The sequence below is a fragment of the Coturnix japonica genome, chromosome 2 (genome assembly GCF_054131305.1).
Source record: "Coturnix japonica strain WE chromosome 2, WE-NBRP24, whole genome shotgun sequence".
NCBI lineage: Eukaryota > Metazoa > Chordata > Aves > Galliformes > Phasianidae > Coturnix > Coturnix japonica.
In genome coordinates, this window is record NC_140664.1 from 61232934 (window position 1) to 61257876 (window position 24943).

The window sequence follows — 24943 nt, forward strand, 5'->3', positions numbered from 1 at the left end:
AAACAGGCAGTAGATAGTCTTCAAAAGTATTAAACAATGCAAATTAGTTAACAAATTAACAGTTCTTACCAATTTACCATGATGGTTTCTCCCAACTCATCAGGTCCAAGATGGAAATCAGGCTCTGCTGCCGATCTGTTCTCAACATACACTCTTGACTGGTGAGATACTGTTTCAGATAGCATATTTCTGCAGAGCTACAGGTAGACTTAGGCTGCACACAAGGGCTCTAGTTATTTTCCACACTGCAAAATCTGGAGGTTTATGCCAACACAGATGTACCTGAACACAAGTCTCATGCACAGTATGCTCTATTCTTAAGATCTTTTCTCTAAATCAAGCTGTTTCCAAGAAAACATGTTCCTTAGGGAATGGAGAATTCCATGAAGCAGATACATTATATCCAGGGCTGCACAGGAGTACATGCAACTAGACAATAGGTATTGTTTTGGAAAACATGAATTCAGAAAAATAGTTCCTCAGTAACTCACATACAGTTTTGTAGAGTGATTGATTCATGATCGTGTTTTCTCCAGCTGAATTGCATTTTCCATTAAGCAGCATGGTATGCTCTTGTGATAAACTCATGTGATATACAATAGGAGTCCTTGTGGCCACCTGGCCCAAAGGTGACACAAGAAACTCACTGGAAGCTTTGTTTGGCATTGCTGAATCAGTATTTCCACCTTTCACTGCTTTTTCTCTAGACTCTGGGAGATAGAGGGTTTTGATAAAAAGATGACAGACAACTGTCACTTTTCTCACATTACATTTGTTTTAGCCAGAAGGTCTGTGTTCCAGAAGAAGAGAGGCAGTGGAAAATGTGTACATCACCCTGTATTTTTATATGTAATATTTTAGTGTGAAGTTGAACTTCCAATGGATCTGTAAGAGATGGGAGCTACGTATGCGATCCTTTACCAGGTTATACATCTTCAAATTTCTTCCCATATTTTAAAGGCTTTTTGGCCAGTCTGGAGTAACAATTGCATAGATGAATTGTGAAATAGCTGAAAGACAAGCACTTCTAGCAATGTGGGCTCTCCTCAGTCTGCTTTCCTGAGTATTTTTAAGTAGGAAATGTGACAATGCTCACTAAATTAGACCAATATGAAGGCCTTGTAAGGAAGGAGGCCCTTTACACTATGATTTTTACAGATTTCTTATTACCTGAAGACTAATTGGTACTTAGTAATTCACTTTTATCTGTAACACTAGAGAATAGGAAAAAAGAACAACAAAAAAATTAACAACTTGTCTCCATCTGAACTCTTGCTTGGCCCTCCTTCAGTGCTTGACACAGACTGTTCCAAAAATGTTGTTGCAGAAGTTTCCTGGGTCCATGGCATATGTGATTCCAAGCATTTTTCTCACACATCTGATCCAAACTCCAGTCACAACAGAAACATACTGTAATTGAATTGAGTGTCTGTCAGTTTTAAAAAGGTGACTTTATCACTGTTTATCGGTGTGTTTTTATCACATTGACCAATATCATGCAGCCCTCCGTGTATGAGGTTACTTGATCCTGCAGGAACTGCTCTGAAGTAGATTTTTCTTTTGTCAGCTAATAGCGTTTAGCATTTCACCAGGGCACATTAAATCCAGTGTACAAGCAGTTAAGAAAAGTAATGTATCTGGCACTGCACTGCTTAATGTCAGTGACATGAAATGTGAGCAGCTGTGCCAGCATTCCTGAACTCTGAAAGTACTCTACCTTTCATCTATCTTTTCAAAATTAAATAGCTTTTAATACATTTTGGGTAAATAAATACCATTTAATACACTGCTCTAATGTTATGAAGGTCAAAGGATTAACTATGTCTTGTCATGTAGATATTAAAAGAAATCATAACCATTTTAGTCATAGAGATACCTAATTGCTTGTTACCTCCTGGTTCACCAGGCTGAAGCATTACAGCGCTCTGTGAATGGAAAAGCTGTATGTTGAAAATGTCCTCTCTAGTTGCTCAGTATGCTTGCTCATACACAAGAACTATTATAATCGCTACTTTAGCCTTAGCACATCACCGATAGATGTCTTCAGGCTCAGCTTTAAACACTGATTAATATCAACAGTCATCCAGAGACTCTATTCAAATGAGCTTAAAACAAAAGGACCTTTATATTTTGTATTTAGGTCAAGAATGGGGATATATTCCCTTTCTCTGCTTGTTTGCACATATATATAAAGAAAAAAATAAAATAACAAAATAAAGTAACTTCTTTTTCTGTTCATTTTTATAAACTTGAGAAGAAAATGAGCATTTGCTTTCCTGCAAGATTAAGAGATGTCTATCAAAAGAGCAGTTTTCACATGAAAATGGATATGCAGGCCTTTGTTTTCTGTCAGGAGAGCTGACTAGGCAGGTGGGCATCTGCTAGTAACCTGTTACAAAAAATACTTCTGGTTGTCAGCTCCAAAGCATTCCTTGAAGACAGTCAATGCAGGAACTTCCCAGGCATGAACTTACCAAGTACATGGGAAGATGCTGGGGGAGATATAACACAAAGGAGAACTGTATAGGAGCAAGAAAAATCCATCACTGTTCATTTGCATGCTGTTCAATTGGAGATAACTTCTGGTGAACCAGAAAATACTTGAGCTCAATCCCCAGATTTTGCAAAGCCAGACTGCCTCCACCATTTTTGCAGTTTTCTGGGTGATTTATACTTGATGAAGAGCCTTACAAGATTTCAAGAGGAATACAAAGGAAGTTGATGTAAGGGAGGCTGAGGACACATTTTCTATATTCAAGTAAAGACAATACAAGGACAGTGGGGTTCCTCATTGCAGAGAAGGGAGTCAAAGGGGCCGTGGACCAAAGAGTCAGAACTGATCAAAATGAAAACGTCTCTTTCAAATAGCAGTTACAGCATCCTGGTGGACAGTTATATGTGGGTTTGGATTTAAACCAGTTAACAGATATAATAGGTGTGTCTTCTCTGTCTCATTTTTTTTATTTTTATTTTTTATTTTTAAAACAGTGATGTTTCATTCAAGTCAATACAGCCAACTCATTCACACTCACACCATGACAGCAGCAGCAGATTTCTCTCCTATTTAAGCAGTGAAAAAAATACACGTTTATTGTCTGACAGAGCTACATCCCTCCCCTGAAATTGTAGGGATCTCAGTCTATGAGGTTCAGAATCCCATGTGATGATTGATTTCCAGCTTTGCATGACAAGAGAAAGCCATTTTACAATGAAAGATTGTCAAAATGCATCTGGTAATTGAGTTCCAGAGACACATATTCCTGAATATTACTTTGAAGAGTGCAGCAACTTTTAAAAATTCTTTTACTGCATTTATTTACTCATTTTTAAAGGAAAATGGCACTGTACTAGATTGGATATTATGAAGACAATTATCTTAGAAATCCTTAAAATTACAAAAAATCAAAGGGTCAGATCTTGTGAAAGGGCAAAATTTCATGATCAGATCTTGGAAGCTCACTGGACTTACTAGGCTTCCAGACATGAACCATCTTACAACTGGAAGAAGAGTTAGCAACAGTACGTCTTTTACAGTATGACTTAATCAGACACTGAGAAAGCAAAATTATACCTGGATCATTCCCACTGCAGTGAGTACTGGAGGTGAGGCAATATAATGTCTCTGATTATCTCCCTAGGCATTTGACTGTCAACATACCAGAGTGGAAAACACTAAGAAGAAGAAAGGGGAACACTGTTTGAGTGTGAATTCTGCAAGTAATATCTTACAGGGATAATAGCTAGATATTCTGCAGACTTAAAGAAGCATTGTTACATTAAAATTGAAAAAGCTTTGCCTACTTATTGTAGTTAAGGATGTGGTGATTAGCTATTTCCATTGCTTGGAAAACCACAGGAAGAGAAATATTTTTTTTAAAAAAATCCTTTAACAAAACTGTTCAGTATTTTACTATATCTTATGTATGTGGTTTGCAGAAATGGGAGGAGGGGCATTAAAAATAGAATCATGAAATTCATTTGTAAATGCTTTCTGAAAGTGCTGAATAGTTTGTGTTAATAAATAAATTTCAGTTACCCAGATCATTCATTTTATGTGTTGATGAATTCAAAATTCTGCTTTTCTCATTAAAATAGGGATGTTCCACTTAGATGTAAAGGAAGGCAGACTATATCAAAACCTCTTCCAATCCAATCTCAATTCTTTGCCTATCATCTCTCTGTTCTCAATTCTGACTTATATCTGTATTTATTTAAGAAGTCGCTCTTTCAGAATCTCATGATGTCTTTAGCACATGGACAGAGTATGGAGTTTGCTGCCAGAAATGCAATGCAAGAAAAAGAAAAAAAAAAAAGAAAGGAAAAAAAGTAAACAAACAAACAAACAAACAAAAAGATTTTTAAAAAAGATCTGGAAAAAACAAACAAACAAACAAACAAAAAAACCCACACAAAACCATAGAGAAAACAAACAGACAAATGAACCAAACTTACTGGGCTTCAAAAATGAGCCATCACAGTACAGTTCCACTTCCAATTTGATTATGTAATGACCTCTTTTTTCCTCCAGAAGGTAATGCAGTCTGAAGTTCAGATATAATGCAGAAGATGTTGTTTGTTAGAGTGGAAACAAAGTGAAAAGCTAGTTATAATGCCAAGATTGTTTCTGATACTCTGGGAGAAATACAAACATTATTGTTTAAGTGTCAATTTGGGTTAGTTTTATTTAGTTCTAGGAACAGAAAAGCTTTGCCTCATTCCCTGGATGCACACAACAAAAGTTAGGCCCACTATATATAGTTTACATAGCTGTAAACTATATGTTGGGATAGAGGAGCATGGCATTTCTTCTGTGAGTGAAGTACAGCCCAATTGTTTTGTATAGAAGAAATGGGTCTTTTTAAATCTTTTCCTTACTATTTATCATGGATCAATTTTTTTCACATTCTCACAATACATGGTGCCTTACTCCGGAGAACAACCCTACTACAGGATACTACAGACTAACTCTGATGAAGGTTAGTCAACTCTGACCATGTTATAATTACAGAGGTGGGACTAAGACAAAAGTTTTGCAGGGATCTGTATTTAAGCTATGTTTTATTCACAGTGAAAGGCATTTTGGTTGGCATCAAGTGTCAGAAATTAATATTAGTACCTACTCACAGAACCAGACTAAAAACTTGGGCAAGTTCTGGCATGTGACATTTGGCATGTAATTTTGTGAGGATCACTGTTTAATTAAGAGCACTCAGGGCCTTCTTGAATAAAACCACAAAGGCAATTCAATCATAGCTTATCTCTCAATCAGTCTTAGAAGAGGTTCATTTCATAACTGAAGAACTGGATCAATTCCAGCTTTTTTTTCTGTTAAAATGATCATGCAACGTAATATAAAGATGCATAAGTAACATCAGGGAACAGAAAACTTTTTCAGTGGTCACTACATGTGCTTTACAATAGAGAATAAAAGTTCATGGCTGATGATTCTGTTCAGTATCAATTAAATCAACCGGTAGTTTGTACATGGCTGATTTTCCACTGATGTAACTGTGCAAGCCAGTTTTCCACAAAACGAGAGTCTAGCACAAGAATTACTACATTTCTGCTTCTTTTCACTAACATAATATCTTTCTGGGGACAAGCACTTAGGCAATTACTGTAATTATGATAAGAACTCAATTTCCCATGTGATGTACAGAAAATGAGTAGTCACATAGGGCCATGTAATTACATTTAATCCTCCCTCCCCCCAAAAAATCTTTCACTTGGACAGTATGAAATTGTTTATTTGATACATCACTGTTAAAATCATACAAACACACATAGAAGAAAATTAAGAATTAAATTATGTCTTCTCTTTGAGTCCCTTTAAGGGAGGTGAAGGGAGCAAAGAGAGGACAAAGCTATGTGAGCTCAGTGTGAAGGAATGTAGCTAATGTTCCTTATCTGACCTCATGCTGAGCCACAACACCAGCACGGAGCAGATCTTCTATGGCATCATCTTCATACCTAAGTAGGCCCTTTAATATCTCCACTGTATGCTGTCCAACAAGTGGAGGTGGTTTGGGATGTGACACAACAAATTCACTATATCTTACACCTGACCCTGTAAAAAAAAGAAAACAACAAAAAAAAAACAAACAGATAGGAAAGAAATTATTTTCAACATTTACTGATCATATCAATATTGAAGTGTTTATTTTAGTTTAAGGAAAAGTATATAATTTTCACAGCACTCTTAACACAATGTGTATTGGTTTCAGCTGGGATGGATTTTTCTTCAGAGTGTCTACTATGATGCTATGTTTTTGGTTCTAGGAGAAAAATAATGTTGGTAACACACCTATGTTTACAGTTGCTGCTAAGCAGTGTTGTACAGAGCCAACACCATTCTCAGTGAAGGGGCCAAGGAACTGAGAGGGAACAGAATTAGGACAGCTGACTTAAACTGGAAAAAAAGGATATTCCGTATCATATGTCATCATGTGGAAGGAGTTTTGAAGGGTGTGGGAGTTCATCTGGCTCTTCCACTGCTTGGGGTTTAGTGGGCATCGGTGAGGAGGTGGTGAGCAAGTGCTTCTGCATCAGTTATTATGTACATGCATATATATGCATATGTAGTCATAACTATGATCCTTTTCCTTTTATCTATCATAGTAAATAGTTTTATCTCAGCCCACAAGTTCTTTTTTTTCCTTCCTGATTCTCTCCCCCATTCCACTGGGAAGAAGGCTGTGAGTGAATGAATGTGATGCTTAGCCACCTGCTGGGTTAAACCACAATGCAGTGCTTATTTACCATGGAAAAGTTATATTCTGAAATTAAAGACTAAACAAATTCCTGCCAACAATAATGCAGCAATAAGCCAGTTTTAGGTAGTTCACCCAAATACAGATTTGCTGAATATTTGTCCAGAATTAAGGAAGTTTTTTCAGCAGTATGTGTATCAGGTGTTCTTGGACTAATATTACATCCCAGGCATACCAGTCTCTACTAGCCTAACAACATAGACATTGATAAATTCACACAGTGGGATGTGCTGCAGAAACCTCCACTCTGTCTACAACAGGAGGTAGCACAAATATTAGAACCCAAACAAATGTCACGTAAAGGCACTATTATGTTTTCCTAGTAGTACATATGCAGTACCATCTCCAGCAAGAGACAATCTAACACCTCTGCAGCATCCGTCATTACCCTGCAGTGATGAAGGACTGGTATCATGCTCAGAAATAGTATTCCTCACTTTGTTTTAATGTTTTCAAGAAAAAAAAAAAAAAAAACAACAACAAACATAGTAGCAGCCATATGAAACTTAACAATGGCTTATTTACTTTGGCAAGAATAACTTCAAAACTGCTCTTAGGGAAGCTAGCAATGATACAAAAAATTTTGTGTCTACTGCAGGTATCCAGTTCTTAGTTTTTAGCAGTCCTTTGCAGTGAGTTCAAGAAAGATTTCAGTGCAGTTCGTTGCAGACAAGTACCTATATTATTACTGTAAGTATCAGAAGAAAGAACAGGCCACACATTTACAGTGAGATCAAAAAGACTGTTTTATAGAGAAACAGAGGATAATAATTTCCAGAACTGTCAGTTAAAAGTTTTTTCTTTCATAAATAATTCAACAACTTTTGATGCTTTTGACAACAGCCAGAAAGATTCCTCTATTCATACTTACGGCCTTTATTATACCCTCATAAGGATTTTACAGAACAACATGTAGTTACATGTAGTTACATCTTCCCTGACATCACTACAGCTTCACTTGGAAATGCAAAGATATACATACACAGATCAGTTTGGCTTAGTTCTGAAGGAATAACAGGACACCAGCTTGCAAGGGTAACAAACCACAAGGATTCATTCTATAAGATGATGAGTAAGGAAGTTCACTACTTGAGTTAATGTTTATTTGTGCAGAGATGCTGAACAAGGTCACATGGCATGCCAAATTATGCTGTTTTTCCAACAGTCTTCCCTAAGCAGATCTCTTGTAATCAAATGTTTAATGCAGTATTTACAGGTATTCATCTCAAAGTGAGAAAGATACAAGAAGGAATGTTTAGGAAAACTTATTTTTTCCATGCTGACTGGGTATGTTCCTAATATGCTCCTAGCAGAGGTGAGGTATAGTTCCTGTGTTTCAAAAGGAGAGAACTGGGGAATTACAGATCAAATCATTAAACTTTAAGTGATATTAAATACTGTAGAAAATAATCACAACGAAAGTACTCAGGATGTATCTATTAAGAACAAATAACATCCATTCAGCCTCCTCTATATCTGCCAGAAGAAGCACCGAAGGTGAGATACATCCCACCTAACTCTACAGACCAATAATCTACAGATTTTTTGTTGCTTAGGTTCCCTTATGAGTAATTGCAGATTAGAAGACACACATTTTAAATTCACTAAAGAAATGTGGTCTAGGTAAATCCAAAGCCAGGTACAATTCTGAGTGGGAAATCATACTCAGAGAACAGCTACCTGGGGTCTTCTAGAACAGGAGAATGCTTCAAGTCAGCTCCACAGGAATCTATTGAGAATGAAGCACTAATTGGTAAATTTTTTTTTTTTAGAGGGTCAGTTGATGGAACTCACACTGTACATGCTCAGGTTTCAGAGGAGTTCACATTAAAACTGACTGTGAAATAGATTTCAAAATGACCAGTTTACACCAGAGAAATGGTCTGATAAAACTGGGTGAAATTCCATAATGACAAGGAGAAGGAACTACTTTTAATTACATAGATATAGGGCAGGGGATAATCAGCAATGTAGAAGAAGCTAGGGGTTACTCTCGATCACAAAGTGAATATGAGTCAACAACATTATGTTGTTGCGAAAAAGGCTATAGCATCATGTGGGGGATATACAAAAAAGAGAGAAGCCTGCAGGATATATGAAATAATCCTTTTGCTCTAGTTAGGGATGGCAGGTCACAACCTGAATGGTGACTAGTGGGGGCCTCCCACTGCACAGCCATGAACCCTAAGAATTCCTTGCAGAACAGCATCCAAAACGATCAGCGAAGGCATGAACAACTGAACGAAGTGGCTCTTGTACCTGAAGAGAAGGCCATTAAAAAATACTGTCTTCTGAACTGTCTTCAAAAATTCTGTGACCCTTCTGCAACATAAAAATAGATCCTTTTTCATATTCATGATGGATAAGAAATTAATTGACTTAAATTGCATAAGAGTGAAGTTAGGCGCTAGAAAACAAACTTCAGTCATTGTAGGGGTAGTGAAATACTGAAAAAGGTCTTGTAAGGAGTCTACAGATTTTCTATCAGTCTGGCTTAAAGGAATGATTATGTTAGTGTAGTTGAACTATGGCTGGTCCTCGAGATTTCTCGATCTCTTGCAGTACCTTTAACACACTAATATTTGTAACTGGTGGTAATTTTTCTACTAATTAATCACCCTAATTCAACTCAGTTTGAACATAATCCAGTTTTCAGAGGAAATCCTGTGTAAGAAATCAATACCTTTTAAAAGGACAGGTGACATCACCAAAGTATATTCGTATTAACTCCTTTTCCTAGGACTGACAGAGGGCTGAACTGGTCCTAGTGCAAGCCACAGAAGTAATGTATTTATGTCAACTGCAATACTTATGAAGAGAATTTCAGAGTAAAAATGCCCCTTAGAGATCTAGAAATTCAAAGTAGCCACAAAATTATTAGGCAATTTCTATAAAAAATAAAAGCAAATAAAATAGAAATATTCTTATTTCTGGCATGTGTAGCTGAGAACATAAATATGCCTTCTTTATACATAGAAATCATCAGACTCTCACAGGAACTAATCAGTATTTATACACTGTTTCCACTTGCTTGTGCAAATTTTTGCTAGTGTTAAAATTTCTAGTCATAAATCCCAGGACACCTTGCAGTGATAGCAGAAGACATTGAATAAACTTATAATAAGAAGAAAAATAAAATTAATCTTACAAAGTAGAACACACTAGAAAACTGCATAGCAATTATAAAAAACAGTGTCTTTTTTGAGCTTTCATTGTTTGACGCATCATTCATCATGCTGCTTTTCACTTTGATAGAGTTATAAAGTTATCTACATTCATCCAAAGGATCTAGTTGCTAATGATCCATCATTAACGATTCTCTGTTCTTTCCTTGTGTAACTTCTCCTTGGCTTCTGTGTCAATTAGGAGGGTGCAAAGCTTGCCAGTCAGGCTTCAGCAATCCCACGCTCCTACAGAACAACACTCCTGGAGAGCAACCAGCAGAATGCTATGCAAATGCTAATTAAACACAACTGCCTTATGAGGAAACCATCCCTTCAGGCAGAGAAGGAGGTGAACTGCTTTAATTAAGGTCAGAAGCATTTGCATGTGGGTGAGTTACAGGGAACTCTGCAGATGAAAGCAAGCCTTTGCTGGGATAGAAGAAAATTCACTGGCTGGAGGAGGTCACCTGTTGGTACCATCCTGCTGTAAGCAGGACACTGTTCTCAATTCAGTCATCAAGTTAAAGGGACAGCTATGGTCACTTGAACAAAACAGGGAAGGAATGAGTAGCTGTGGTTTACCTTTGTCCCATTAAATTAAAAAGAGCTTCTCACTTTTTGCTTCAATTATTGCCAGTAAAGCAAAGTGCTTTCACCACATTTAAATTCTAGGCTGACATTCTTATTATTGTTATTATTTTGACTTTGGCACATCAAAATACACTAAAATACATGCTGTGTACACCATGTAATGTTCAAGGATAGTAGCGCAATGAGAAATCAAAATTTTATCACTGTTGACTATGTTGACAGATGTACCTTAAAGGTCATCTTGAAGATTTTGCCAGTAATTGAACACAACACCATCACAGTAAATTCTGTTTCTTTGGTGCTTATTTCCCACAGAATTGCTAGGCACTGAGCAGAGCTATTATGTTGGGATGTATTAGACACATTAAAGAGGAAGATGAAATGAAACAAAAGCACTAAAACTAGACCACAGTAAGGGCCCTGTGAGAATGAAATATCTTCAAACATTTACCCTAAGCAGGTGAATTATGTGATGCATATGAAACATGTCACTTTGCATTTCTGAGATTCAGAGCTGCAGATTCAAAGTCAGTTTTGTTATACAGGTAGTAGAAACTGAACTAGAACGACACTGAAAGAACAAAGAATAGTATATAAAATGGATAATTAACTTTGCTTTTTCCTGACAAATAGTAATATTGTAACACTGTGAGCTGGTCACCAGATAACACTTTCTCTACAGCACAGTTTAAAGCTTATTGAAATAATCTGACTCTCAAATTATGCAGAGGGAATAAGACCTGAGGACAGCCAAGCTCAGTGAGAAGGCATGATTATTTGTTAAGATTCAAGTGGGACAAAGAAAAAGAAAGGGAAAGTTTGAACTAATGTACACATATCTATTCTTGCAATGTGTAGTCTTCATTTGAAAACAGAGAGCAACAAGAAACTCAACACCCATAGTTAGCTAGCTCAATCTCAGCTCACAGATTAATCTATATACATACATGAATCATGTAAAAACAAACCAAGAACTTGTACCTCTCCCAGCACAGTGTTGCTACATAACAGTTTTGCAATTTTTATGGTGATAATAATGTAAAGATGGTAGTAAATATCCAAAAGGTTATTCACAGCTGTCCCAACACTTGCCTCAGCTGATTGATCAGACGTTCAGGCTGTGATTACCAATTTCCCATACACAATTCCAATGAAAGATCATCAACAGAGATGGCCCAGAACCAACACATTTGTACCCAGATCCCATATACACTACAGTTCAAGTATCTGGGGTGTTCAATCAGCTAGTTGTGAAACCACTGTAAGGGCAGGATCAGCAGAAAATGAGAAGCAACTTTTATGGTACTGAAAAGAAAAAAAAAATATGAAAATATATCAGAGAAACGGGTTTAATGACTGACATGAAAAACACTCAGAAGTTAGAAGAGATGTGTCCAGGAATGCACTACCAAGAGTAGACATGGGAGACTTCATTTTGAATGTTGGTTCTCTTCCCTGTTGTCCCAGTCCTGACTTGTGTTAATCCACCTCCCAGCTGAGATATGCATGAGATGCCTGAGCATGCAGTAATGTGCAGCCTGGCCATGATGCCTTCACACTGAGCTTCTTCCCCTTAGTAAAATACAGAGTGAAAAAGTACACACAGGCTAAAAGCGGCTGTTAAGAAGTACTGCTGGAATAAGTAGGGTGGGCACACAGACTTCAGGAAATCTTCAGAAAGCAAGAAAGCATCACTTTAACTGGAGAACTCCAATATGTTTTGGTTCCTTGCTACAGAAGTTTGAGAGCTTGGGAGACTTCTTGGGATTTACCTTCTATTAATCTCTGGAAAAAATCTTTTCCTTTTACATTACATTACAGCTTTTAAGGACAACTCAGAACTGGAAAAATATCAAGGGGGTAATATTCAGACTCACTCCTTCCTTTACAGCAGATTCCACTTCCTCCCCTGCTTAAGACAGAGCCACACAAAGTGTTCATCTGGCACTCAGCACAGCTGATAGGGTGCAAAACTTTGGTATGATGCATAGAAATGGATGGACAAAGGACAAACCTTTTCAAATGGCAAAAAAAAAAAAAAAAAAAAAAAAAAAAGGTACAACCTGTGTTAGGTGCCATATAAACACAGATATAAATAATAAATCAATAAACATTAGTCAACAGTAGTAAAATCTGCACAGGAAGCAGCTGGGAAAGTTCACTGATAGAGCTTTAAACTAGGTACCAAAGAGGAGTGGGGTTGTAATTGGGGTCACTAGAACAGAGCCTGTATGTAACGTGCCAGTGCTTGTAGGAGAGTGATGTACTAGTAAGATCCCACAGTCTTGTGCCCAGGTGAATGAGGAGGACAACTCACACTTCTGTAGGAAGAACACAAAGGTTGGTGTGAGGTTGGTGGCTGAGTATGGTCAAGAGGACATTAGGACTACTGTAGGACTACTGTCACTAGAAAGGAGGCCCAGCTCAGGTTCTTTTACACTAATGCAGACAGCATGGGTAATAAACAGGAGGAGCTGGAAGCCATTGTGAGGTTAGAAAGCTATGATATAGTCTCCATCATGGAAATGTGGTGGAATGACTTGCACAGCTGGAGCACTGTAATGGATGGCTACCAACATTTCAAAAGAGATAGGCAAAGCAGGAAAGGCAGTAGTGTAGCCCTCTATGTTAAGAAAGAATGTGAATGCATGGAAATTAATGATGGTGATGATAGGGTTGAGAGCTTATGGGTCAGAATAAAAGCAAAGGGCAATAAAACTGACATTATCTTGGGAGTCTGTTACAGGCCACCCAACCAGGATGAAAAGGTGGACAAAACACTTTACAGACATTTGGGTGATGTCTCCAGGTCTCTCCCTGTTGTTCTCATGGGGGACTTCGACTTCCCAGACATCTGCTGGATTTATAATACAGCAGATAGGGAACAGTCCCAGAGGTTCCTAGAGTGTGTGGGAGATAACTTCCTGATGCAGCTGGTGAAGGAGCCAACAAAGGGAAGCAAAATCCTGGACCTGCCGTTTCCTAACAGAGAAGGTTTTGTTGCAGATGTAAAGGTAGGAGGCCATCTGGGGCATAGTGATCACAATGCTAGATTTCTCAGTCCTTGTTGAACCATGGAGGGGAATCAACAGAACTGCCAGCTCGGACTTCTGGAAGGCAGTTTAGCCTCTTTCGGACCACGGTTGAGAAGGTCCCTTTGGAGTACTTTTGGAGGGTATGGGAGCCCAGGGAGGCTGGTAATATTTTAAGGAAGTTATTTTAAAGGTGCAGGAGCTGACCATCCTCAAGTCATAGGAGATGAGCAGATGTGCAAGGAGGCTGGACTGGTTGAACAGAGAACTTTGTCTGGAGCTCAAGAACAAAAGGAAACTTTATGGACTTTGGAAGAGTGGGCAAGCAACTTATGACCATTACAAGTACATAGTGAAGCTGTGCAAGGAGAAAATTAGGAAATCAAAGCCCAGCTAGAACTGAACTTGGCCACTAAGGTAAAGGACAACAATAAGTGTTTCTATAAAAACATCAACAGTAAGAGGAGGTCTAGGGAGAATTTCCATCCATTGTTGGGTGCCAAGAACAACACGGTGCCTTCTTTGCCTCAGTATTAAGACTTGTTACTCTCTGGGCACGCAGCTCCTTGCACTGGTAGGTGAACAGAATAGGCCCTGCATAATCCACGATGAGATGGTTTTGGACATGATCCAAAAACTCACAGTTCCATGGGACTAGATGGATTGCACTCTAGAGCGCTGAGGGAGTAGGGGGATGTGGTTGCCAAGCCACTCTCCATCACCCTTTGGCAGTCCTGGCTAACCAGAGATGTCCTGGTGGACAGGATACTTGCAAATGTGATTCCCATCTTCAAAAAGGGCCAACCTGGTAGCTACAGTTTCACCTTGGTGCCAGGGAAGGTTATGGAATGGATAATCTGGGGAGCCATCATGGACCAACTAAAGATCAATCAAAGGATCAGGCCCAATCAACATGGGTTTATGAATGGCAGATCCTGTCTGACAAACATGATTTCATTCTGTGATAAGGTGACCCACTTAATGGATGAAGGTAAGGCTGTCAATGTGGTCTACCTGGACTTCAGTAAAGCCTCTGACACTGTTCCCCACAATATCCTCATGGAGAAGCTGGCTGCCCATGGTTTGGATGGGCATATGCTCCACTGGGTGAAACGCTGGCTGGATGGCCAGGCCCAAAGAATTGTGGTCAGTGGAGTTAAATCCAGTTGATGGCCAGTCATGAGTGGTGTACTCCAGGGCTCCGTTCTAGGGCCACTTCTATTTAACATCTTTATTAGTGATCTTGAGAAGGGTTTCAGGATTGAGTGTTGATCTGCCATAGAGAAGAAAGGCACTACAAAGGAACCGGTATAGACTGGACTGATGGGTCAGAGTAAACTGTATGAGTTTCAACAGGGCCAAGCATGTGGTCCTGCACATTGGTGACAACATCCCCAGGCAACGGGACAGGATTGGGGAGGGGGGCTGGAAAACTGCCTAATGGAAAAGGATCTTGGTGTACTGATGGACAGTTGGCTGAATGTGAGCCGGCAGTGTGCCCAGGTGGCCAAGAAGGCCAATGGCATTCTGGCTTGTACCAGGAATGGTGCAATGAACAGGACTAGGGAAGTAATCCTGGCCCCGTTCTTGGTACTGGTAAGGCCTCACCTTGAGTACTGTGTTCAGTTTTGGGCATCTCAGTACAGAAAGGTCACTGAGGTGCTGGAGTAGGTCCAAAGAAGGGCAACAAGCTTGTGAAGGGCTTGGAAAATATGCCTTATGCGGAGATACTGAAGGAGCTGGAGCTGTTTAGTCTAAGGAAGAGGAGGCTGAAAGGAGATGCTATTGCTCTCTTCAAATATCTGAAAGGTTATTACAGCAAGAGCAGGGCTGGTCTCTTTTCTCTGCTGACAGGACGAGAAGTGGCATCATGATGTGCCAGGGTAAGTTTAGGTTGGATATCAGGAAAAAGTTCTTTACAGAGAGGGTTGTTATGCACTGGAATAGGCTCCCCAGGGAGTTGGTTGAGTCATCATCCCTGGATGTGTTTAGAAACCGTTTGAATGTGTTGCTCAGGGACGTGATTTAGATGAGAGTTGTTAGAGTTAGGGTAGTGCAGTTAGGCTGCAGTTGGACTTGATGATTTTGAAGGTCTTTTCCAACATGAGCAATTCTATGATTCTATGATCCACAAGCCACCTGTTTACCTTTCCTCATTTGGCAAATGCTGACAGCTATGGGAGAGCTATGAGGATTATCCAATGCCACAACAGACAAGAACATAAAAACTGAACTGTTGTAAGGCGATGGAACTGACAGGCAGAGCACAAATAAAAGAAATAGTTAATTTCTGACAATCATAGACAGGTGTCTAAAAATCACAACACTTTAAATCCAAACTTAGGCACTGGAAGTATCCATTATAAAGTTCGTAAAACTCTTTGTTCTGTATACTTACAAAGTTACTTTTTTACCTGAAGGTTCACTTACTTACAGAAATACATTAAAAAGCATTTTGTATGTTTCCTGTCTGCCAACTTTCCGGATAATGTCAGTGTAAAAATACTGCTCAGCATTTAAATATACCTCATATTTTAAGGTGTCACCATACTATCTGTACCCAATTAACTGTGCATGACTGCTGGGATATAAGCAATCATTTTTTTAGTCATTCTGGTTACATTTTAAGAGTAATCCTGCATAACTGCATAATTCAATACAGTTTTGAGAGAGGACTCTTAGTACATAAGAGCATTAAGAACCTGTCAGTAAGGTGCTGTCTACTACTTCCCATACATATCACAGAATCACATTACAGGTCTTTAAACTAGGAACGAAGGGGGAAGGGGGCAAAATAAGGGCTACTGGGGTTGAACGGGTCATTCGAAGGCTAGTACCAAACTCCATGCGCAATGACAGCAGAGTGCAAAGGGATGGAGTAGGGCAGGGGGATGCAGGGGATGCTGCTGTTCTAGCAGATCCTGGATCCCTTATAAAGGTGGCGAGATGGATAGCCTGGCTGAAGTGCCTTTATACTAATGCACGTAGCCTGAGTAACAAGCAGGAAGAACTGGAAACTGTGATGCACTCGGAAAGTTATGACATTGTTGCTATCACAGAAACATGGTGGGATGACTCCCACAATTGGGATACTGCCATCCACGGCTATAGACTCTTTAGGAGAGATAGGCGAGGTAGGAAGGGTGAGGGAGTTGCTCTCTATGTCAGAGACTGGATAAACTGCGAGGAGCTCCCTATGAGAAACAGTCAGGAACAGGTTGAGAGCCTGTGGGTTAGGATTAGAGATGGGACTAATAAAGGTCAGCTGGTATTAGGGGTATACTACAGGACACCTGATCAAGGGGAGGCTGTTGACAAGGCTTTCTTGCTCCAGATGCGTGAGGCGTCTGGCTCACGGGCTTTGTTCTGGTGGGGGACTTCAACCACCCAGACATCTGTTGGGAAAACCACACGGCAAGCTGCAAGAGCTCCAGAAGGCTGTTGGAATCCATTGATGATAGCTTTCTGGTTCAGGTATTGGACAGACCGACCAGAGGTGAAGCATTGCTGGACCTGCTGCTCACCAATGCTGAAGAGATCATCAAAGGCGTCAAGGTTGGAGGCTGCCTGGGCTCCAGCGACCATGCCCTGGTTGAGTTTGTGATCTCAAGCGATGTGGGCCTGGCAAAGAGCAGGACCAGGATGCTGAACTTCAGAAGAGCAGACTTCAAGCTACTCAATGGAATGCTGGCCAAGATCCCCTGGCGCGCTGCCCTCAAAGACAAGGATGTTGAGGAGAGCTGGCTGCTCTTCAAGGATGCCCTCCTGGAAGCACAAGAGCTCTCCATTCCCCTGAATAAGAAAGTGGGCAGATGAGGTAGGAAGCTGGCATGGCTCAGCAAGGACCTGCTGAGAGAATTGATGGCGAAGAAAGAGGTGTACAAGCTCTAGAAACAAGGCTGTGTCACCTGGGAAGAATACAGGGATGCCATCCGGACTTGCAGACGTGGGATCAGGGAAGCCAAGGCGCAGGCAGAACTGAACTTGGCGAGGGATGTGAAAAACAATAAGAAAACCTTCTACAGGTACATTGGCCAGAAGAGACAGGCCAAAATGGGCGTACCTACTTTGGTAAATTTAAAAGGAGAAATGGCTTCAACAGATGAAGAGAAAGCTGAGGTGCTGAATGAGTTCTTCACCTCGGTCTTCACTGGTGGCCAGGATTCTAGTCCTTTTCACGTCTCTAAGCCCTGCATCCCCAAACCTCTATGTGGGGACCAAGGAGGTAAATCCCTCCCCACTGTAAGGGTAGAGCAAGTTCGAGAGTGCCTCCTTAGACTGAATGAGTACAAGTCTATGGGGCCAGATGGTGTGCATCCCAGGGTCCTGAAGGAGCTGGCTGAGGTGGTTGCTGAGCCGCTCTCCATCATATTTGAGAAGTCGTGGCTGTCAGGTGAGGTCCCAGACGATTGGAGGAAGGGCCATATCAGTCCCATATACAAGAAGGGGAGCAGGGAGGACCCGGGGAACTACAGGCCAGTGAGTCTCACCTCCGTGCCTGGGAAGATTATGGAACAGATCCTCCTGGACAACATGCTCGATCACATAAAGAATGAGCATGTAATCTGAGACAGCCAGCATGGCTTCACCAGGGGAAGGTCATGCTTAACTAATCTTGTGGCCTTCTATGATGGAGTGACGGCATTGGTGGACAAAGGGAAGGTGACTGATGTCATTTACCTGGACCTGAGCAAGGCCTTTGACATGGTCCCCCACCACATCCTCATCTCCAAATTGGAGGGAAGTGGGTTTGATGGATGGACAACTAGATGGATAAGCAATTGGTTGAAAGGCCGCAGACAGAGGGTGGTGGTCAATGGCTCTATGTCCAGGTGGAGGCCGGTAACGAGCGGTGTCCCTCAAGGGTCTGTCTTGGGACCGGTGCTCTTTAATATCTTTATTAATGACATCGATGAGGGAATGGAGTGCACCCTCAGCAAGTTTGCTGATGACACCAAGCTGAGTGGTGCAGTTGATACGGCGGAAGGAAGGGATGCCATTCAGAGGGACCTCGACAGGCTGGAAAGCTGGGCTCAGGTGAACCTAATGAGGTTCAACACAGCAAAGTGCAAGTGTCACCATACTATCTGTACCCAATTAACTGTGCATGACTGCTGGGATATAAGCAATCATTTTTTCAGTCATTCTGGTTGCATTTTAAGAGTAATCCTGCATAACTGCATAATTCAATACAGTTTTGAGAGAGGACTCTTAGTACATAAGAGCATTAAGAACCTTAAAGTTAACTTAAACTTAAAAAATGCAATTTTGCATTTGGGCCGGAAGAACCCCAGGCACCTGTACAGGCTGGGAGGAGTAGTCCTTGAGAGCAGCTTGGCAGAGAAGGACCTGGGGGTCCTGATGGATGAAAGACTCAACATGAGTTAGCAGTGCACTCTGGCAGCCTGGAAAGCAAATGGGATACTGGGCTCCATCAGGAGAGGGGTGGTCAGCAGGGATAGGGAGGTGATTGTCCCTCTCTACTCGGCTCTTGTGAGGTCCCATCTGGAGTGTCCAGGTGTGGAGCCCTCAGTACAAAAAAGACATTGAGATTCTGGAAAGGGTCCAGAGGAGGGCCACGAAAATGATCAGGGGGTTGGAGCACCTCCCCTATGAGGACAGGCTGAGGGAGTTGGGCTTGTTCAGCCTAGAGAAGAGAAGGTTGTGGGGTGACCTCATTGCAGCCTTTCAATACCTGAAGGGAACTTACTCCCAGGAGGGGAGTAAACTCTTCGAAAGGGCTGACAATAGCAGGACACAGGGAAATAGTTTTAAGTTAAAAGAGGAAAGATTTAGGTTGGATGTTAGGGGGAAGTTCTTTACTAGGAGAGTGGTTAAGCCCTGGAACAGGCTGCCCAAGGAGGTTGTTGATGCCCCGTCCTTGGAGGTGTTCAAGACCAGGCTGGATGGGGCCCTGGGCAACCTGATCTAGTAAAGGTGTATGTTTGGCGGCCCTGCTAGGCAGGGGGTTGGAACTACATGATCCTTGAGGTCCCTTCCAACCCGGGTCATTCTGTGATTCTGTGATTCTGTGATCACAGAACACTGAAAATTTGGTCTTACTTTTTGTACAGCCTCACAGGTCTCCATTCTTTCATGAAACCCCCCATGAAACCTTAAGAAAAGACTAAAAGAAAAAAAAAAAAAAAAAGAAAGAAAGAAAGACAGGAAGGAAGACAAGGAGTAAGAATACTCAGAGGTAGCAATTTTAAAGAACCATAAATTCCCTAGGTAAGAATCTATAGCTTCATTTCCAAGGGAAAAGCATTTACATGTCTGTGCTGTCTTTCTAATCATCTCTTTCTCTGCTTTGTCCCTTTGCCCCCCAAAACTTCTGAATCTGTCAATTGTAATCATAGTGTAAAAATCCCAAGGAAAATTAAATTCTTACCAGTTTTGTGAAAATTGGCAACTGCTGAAGGACAGATACCAAAATTACTGTCCTGATGACATAGGGGAAAAAGTAAAAGAAAAATACTCTGGCTGCAAAGCACTTACCAATAAGTACAGACACAACTGCATAAGAGTCACCTGTCTTTCCTTATGAATACATGGCACAAGAGACAGAAGGAAAGGTCAGGTAATCATAAGTCCACATTGAGTTTATAGAGGATTGAAATCTGAAGGAAAATGATATTTAGTCCCACTGCACATGGAACAACTTCTAGACACCTTTTTCTACAGCACTGTGAAAGGTGCAAGATCAGGGCAAGGACACTTAAGACACTTAAGTGTCTTGTTCTTGCAGGAAGGAGCTGAAGATCTTAATGACAAAGGTGACTAACTGGGAGAAGCCTTGTAAAACTCCATCAGGAAAAACCTAAAGAGAGACAAGCCGAAGCTACTGAAAAGCCAAGCTAAAAATATAATTTGTCTCTAGTCATAATCTAATCAGTACGGAACTCAATACAGAATCCCAGCGCAGGATGTGGGTTAGCCACAGGATGTGTAGGTACAGAAACTGTAATGCAGAAATTGCGCGGTGAGCCTGAAAGGCTTGTGCCATGCAGGAAGTCAGACTGTGTGACCATAATGGTTATTCCTGGGTATAAGAGGTATGGGATTCTGAAATGCCCATTAAGCTCAAATGTTTCCATACAACAGTGCTGGGTTTAAGACAGACTACCTGAGCTTTCTCCGACACTTAAGAAGTCTATGTATTGTTTCACTAAAACATTAAAGCCTTAATCACTGTATCTTGAGAAGTATAGTCAGCGAGAAGTGTCCTACTAATGTGGAACAAGAAAATCAGAATGTCACTTGAAATGAGCCCCTAGAAAAGACAGAGAACCACTCCATTGCAACATGTTTGCAAGATCCTGGCAGTGAGTCATGCCCCAACTGCGCAGGAAGGCAAGAGGCTCCTCAGAGCCCTCCTACCGAGCATGGGAAAAACTATTTCCCAGCCCCATGCCTTGTGGTTAATGTGATTTTGCATGTTGGGATAAGCATGTAAGCCAACCCAGAAAGTGTCTGCATCTCCTTCAGTACACCAATCCATGCTTTCTTGTGTCCTGTCTCCAGCTATAGGTTAGATTCTTTGGCTGTTCAGAGACCCCAAAGGCCAGCTGTGCACCATCAGAGCAGGAGGAGATTAACATATCCTCACAGATGAGCTCTTTGCTCCTCAGGCAGCCAACTGAAGCCTGCATACCTGAAGCTAATTTGAGTCTCTTAATTCAAGGATCCAAGACAATCCACACTTAAGAACATATATGGAATGAGTCTAAGGCTGGATATAACATTCTTGCTTACCTCTTACTTGTTAAAGATGCTTTTTGCAGGGTAATAAACTTTAAGCTTTTTCTAGTCAACTGAAAAAATAAAAATAAAATTAAAAACCTTCTCTGAACAGAAATTTGAAAGACTGATGAACATTCTCCTAAGCAATCTTTTCCTAAGCATTTATTAAGTCCAAACATCGTAACATCACTCACATCCCAAGTCAGATAGTGCAGCTCCTATGGATCATTCTTCTATGTCTGTCCTTGAAGTCCTTGCCTAGTTATTTCTACACCATTCTGTAAGCACAGACAAGGCACAGTTTACTGCAATGATAGAATAATAAGCATTTTTCCTTGCTACCTCCTAACCTCTACTAACTACAGCTTGAAAGGAGAATTGGTATTAAAAGAGTTATTTGTGATGACGCCAATCATCTTTCCTTAAGTCTCTTTTCAAAATTCAAGGTACCTGTTCTATGGATCTACCTGGCATTGCTGCCTGTTGGTGCTGAAATCCACCATGACGGCTGCTTTGGCAAATAGCTGGTAGCCAGAACACTGTGAGCTGGGTGTCAAATGGCTTGTGACAGAAGCAGTGTATCATGCAACTCTGCCTTTGATCCCTAGCCTCACCACAACCCATCTGTATATTAGTTCACATGATTTAGTCATTAATTTTGAATGATTAATTCTTAAAACATCCAGCTTAACCTGTTAAGAAATTGACAAATGGAAGCCTTCTGTGTCCACCTGTAGCAGAATTATTCACAGTCACTTATAACTCTTACCCTGACTGATTTTTCCTTAACAACTGGGGAAAATAAATAAATAAATAAATAAATAGAATTAAGAATCAGAAGACATGTATTGTTACACAAAGTCAAAGATAAGACATGACAGACAGATATCAAATCATGTGTCTGTCATGTGCAGTATGCTTACTGCCATGCACATTTATTCTACACTTCAGACTCTATGTTCCTCTATGGACACAATATGCAGGCACACAAATCTTCACATTTGGAAAATTCAGCCGTCAGTTGATACTTTCTTGCCTGGTTAGTGACCCACACCAAGTAAGTATCTGCTGAGTGAGTATTAAAATAATGGAAAAAGTCATCAGCTGCAAAACAGCCAAGGAAACTCTGGTGGTTGAAATTCCAGAGCAAATGACAGCCAAGTAATTCTATGTTTGAACACCATGGAAATACTTGGAACCTGACTCTGGAGCAAGGCATCTGTGATTAAGTAGGGCTGAGTGCTATGCACAGCCTGATCATTCTTCCAAAAGCTCTCCCACTCCACCCTTCATTTACATCTGCTGTCCACTGTGCTGCAGAAGGAGGCCAGTTCCTCTTCACGGGGACTTTCCCTGGCAAACAAAGATGGGAAGGGATTTGATACTTTGTTTTGGATTACTTGAAGAACTGCAAATTACATTTTTAGCTCCTTTTGGGTAAGGTGCCCAGACTCCTTGAGGCACAGGCTACTAAAAATGCTGGCGGAGTTTCAGAAAGCACTGTGCAATCTGACATGACTTTGTTTCTGAGGGTCATCCTTCAGACATCTTCACAGGGTCCCAGTTTCAAGAAAAAGCTGAGGGCATCAGCTTTCTCTTTTAGGATGTCTCAGATTGACTGTGTAAAGACAAATGGTATTCAAAGCAGACACGAAGAATGAACATCCTTTCACTGAGGAAGGTACAGAAAAACTCCATAGAAACTTTCTGGCCACTTCTGATTTCTTATTTCCTATTTAAAAGTAACAATTGGGTTAATTTTAAGTTCTTTAAAGGGAAACATAGTGCTTAAGTTGGGCTCTGGGAGTCAGCTAGAGAAGTATACTGGGGATTAGGCTGTTTTTTTCCACAGATCTCTAAGTGACAATTTGATCAATACTGTCTCCGCGTGAAGTACTGGGAACAGCTTTGTGTCTTTCCACTGTCTGTTGCCAATCCCTGACATATGATATTCAGCTCATCGGCTTGCAAATATCAAAGCAGTGTGGGGCACGAGAAGCAGCCATCTGAGACCAAGCAGCCTCCAGCCTGACTCTCAGTTGTGTGGGCATGCTGCATGAGCGTGCAGAGGGCAGTTAAGTATAGGCTGGTTCTGTATCAAAGTTCTTGTGGTTTCTAATACTTGCCAGCCTTTGCTCTGTCAGAAGGGATTTCAGTGTTGCGTTCTACCCTGCAATGGGCAAAAGAGTCAGAAATCATCTCTCCTCACCCACAAAGACTCAAGCAGGATTAAGAAACAGAAATTTAAGTCAGACACACCCATGAAGAGGAATGAGGCACAAGGTTAGGAAGCCATCCAAAGCTCGCTTGCCTATCCCTTACTAAACTAAACAGACTTTTTTTCTTTCTTTCTTTCTTTTTTTTCTTTTTTTTTTTTTTTTTTCCCAAGGAGACAACTAAAAAGCTGGAAAACAAAAATTAAAATCAGATTGAAACCAGCCACGCATAAGCAATATCCCATCTTAAATGTGCACAGATCAGTTTCATTAAAATATTTACCCGTTCTCTCTTTTTCCACCTCTTGATATTTTGGCTGCTTTCTTCAGATCCCCTTTAAACTGCATAGCAAAATGCTTTCACTGACTTGGTTTGTAGTTTTTGAGCCCTAATCTTAAGCAGCAGGTGCTTAGTTTTAATGGAATTTTTCCATCTTTGAATGTCTGGGAGCATCAGTAGCACCTCTCTCCTACACAGCCCCTCACCTTTGATCCTTTGCCATTTGCACTTGTGGGTTTTAATTTACTGTATTTCTTCTGCTTTCCACAATCTGCTTTTTCACTGCAAAACACTCAACTTCTCCTCTTTCTTTTACCTCATATAATTGGAAAGAGAAATCTCCTACAAATCCTTATTAAATATGAAGGGCCTGGCAGTCTCTGGCCTCATTTTCAGCAATGCTGTGTCTACTTTACACTACAATGGCAATTTAAATGGCATCACAATTGATTTAAATATTTGCATCACAATAACAATTATATTTTAATTGCCAGAGGTCCCAGAGCTTATACACACAGAAAACTGGAACTAATATAACAGTTGGTTTTACTTCATGCAATTAGTTATTTCGGAGCAAATGTCTGTGTGGGCACTTTTGTTCCATATTAACAGTTTTTGTTTCCATTTAATTCTGGCATTTTGGATAATCTGATTTACTTAATTTTCTCTTATAATTTCCTGTTTTGAGTAAACATAAGTGATTTTGTATAGACTTAGTTTCAAGCAAAATCCAAGGGTAAGTATTCATTTTGCACACATATATCTAGCAGTTTGGATTAAAAATAGCTGTGTCAATTCCCATTTGTGTGTGGAATAAATGGTATTCACATCCTAATGTTAGAATGTTGTAATGAGTGAGTTTTTGCACTGTCTTGTCTGGTGCTCATTGATTTCTCACAGTTATGATTTAACAATTACACATAACACAGTTATGATTTAACAATTTCTTTTTCATAATTTTTTTTTCCTTATGTACAGGAATTTCACATGCTAGTTTGTACTTTATCTAATGTTGTAAATGTATTTCTATTTAGCTGTTAGAGAAAGCTTCTTTTTCACTTTGTTTTCCTTCTACTGCTTATCACATACACATGCATATTGGAATAGAATTATTGCTCAAAAAGCAATGACTTGCTGCAGGCATGAC

General features: G+C 40.4%; 1 protein-coding gene across 11 annotated transcripts in view; it reads right to left on the minus strand.

Annotated features, from left to right (window-relative positions):
- SUGCT (succinyl-CoA:glutarate-CoA transferase) overlaps positions 1–24943 on the minus strand; it is a 349368-nt gene that overhangs the window by 21961 nt on the left and 302464 nt on the right. For 5 of the 11 annotated variants that reach the window (XR_014942654.1, XM_032442546.2, XM_085537630.1 and 2 more), the window contains one exon: positions 5730–6067. The exons of 5 other annotated variants lie outside the window; for them this stretch is intronic. Coding sequence is in view for 4 of the 6 variants with exons in the window: in XM_032442546.2 (XP_032298437.2) it covers positions 5904–6067 (164 nt within the window). In the remaining 2 variants the exon portion in view is untranslated. Of the gene's footprint in view, positions 1–4360; positions 4542–5729; positions 6068–24943 lie in introns of those variants that run through there. One more of the 11 variants, XM_085537626.1, reaches the window with a different exon arrangement.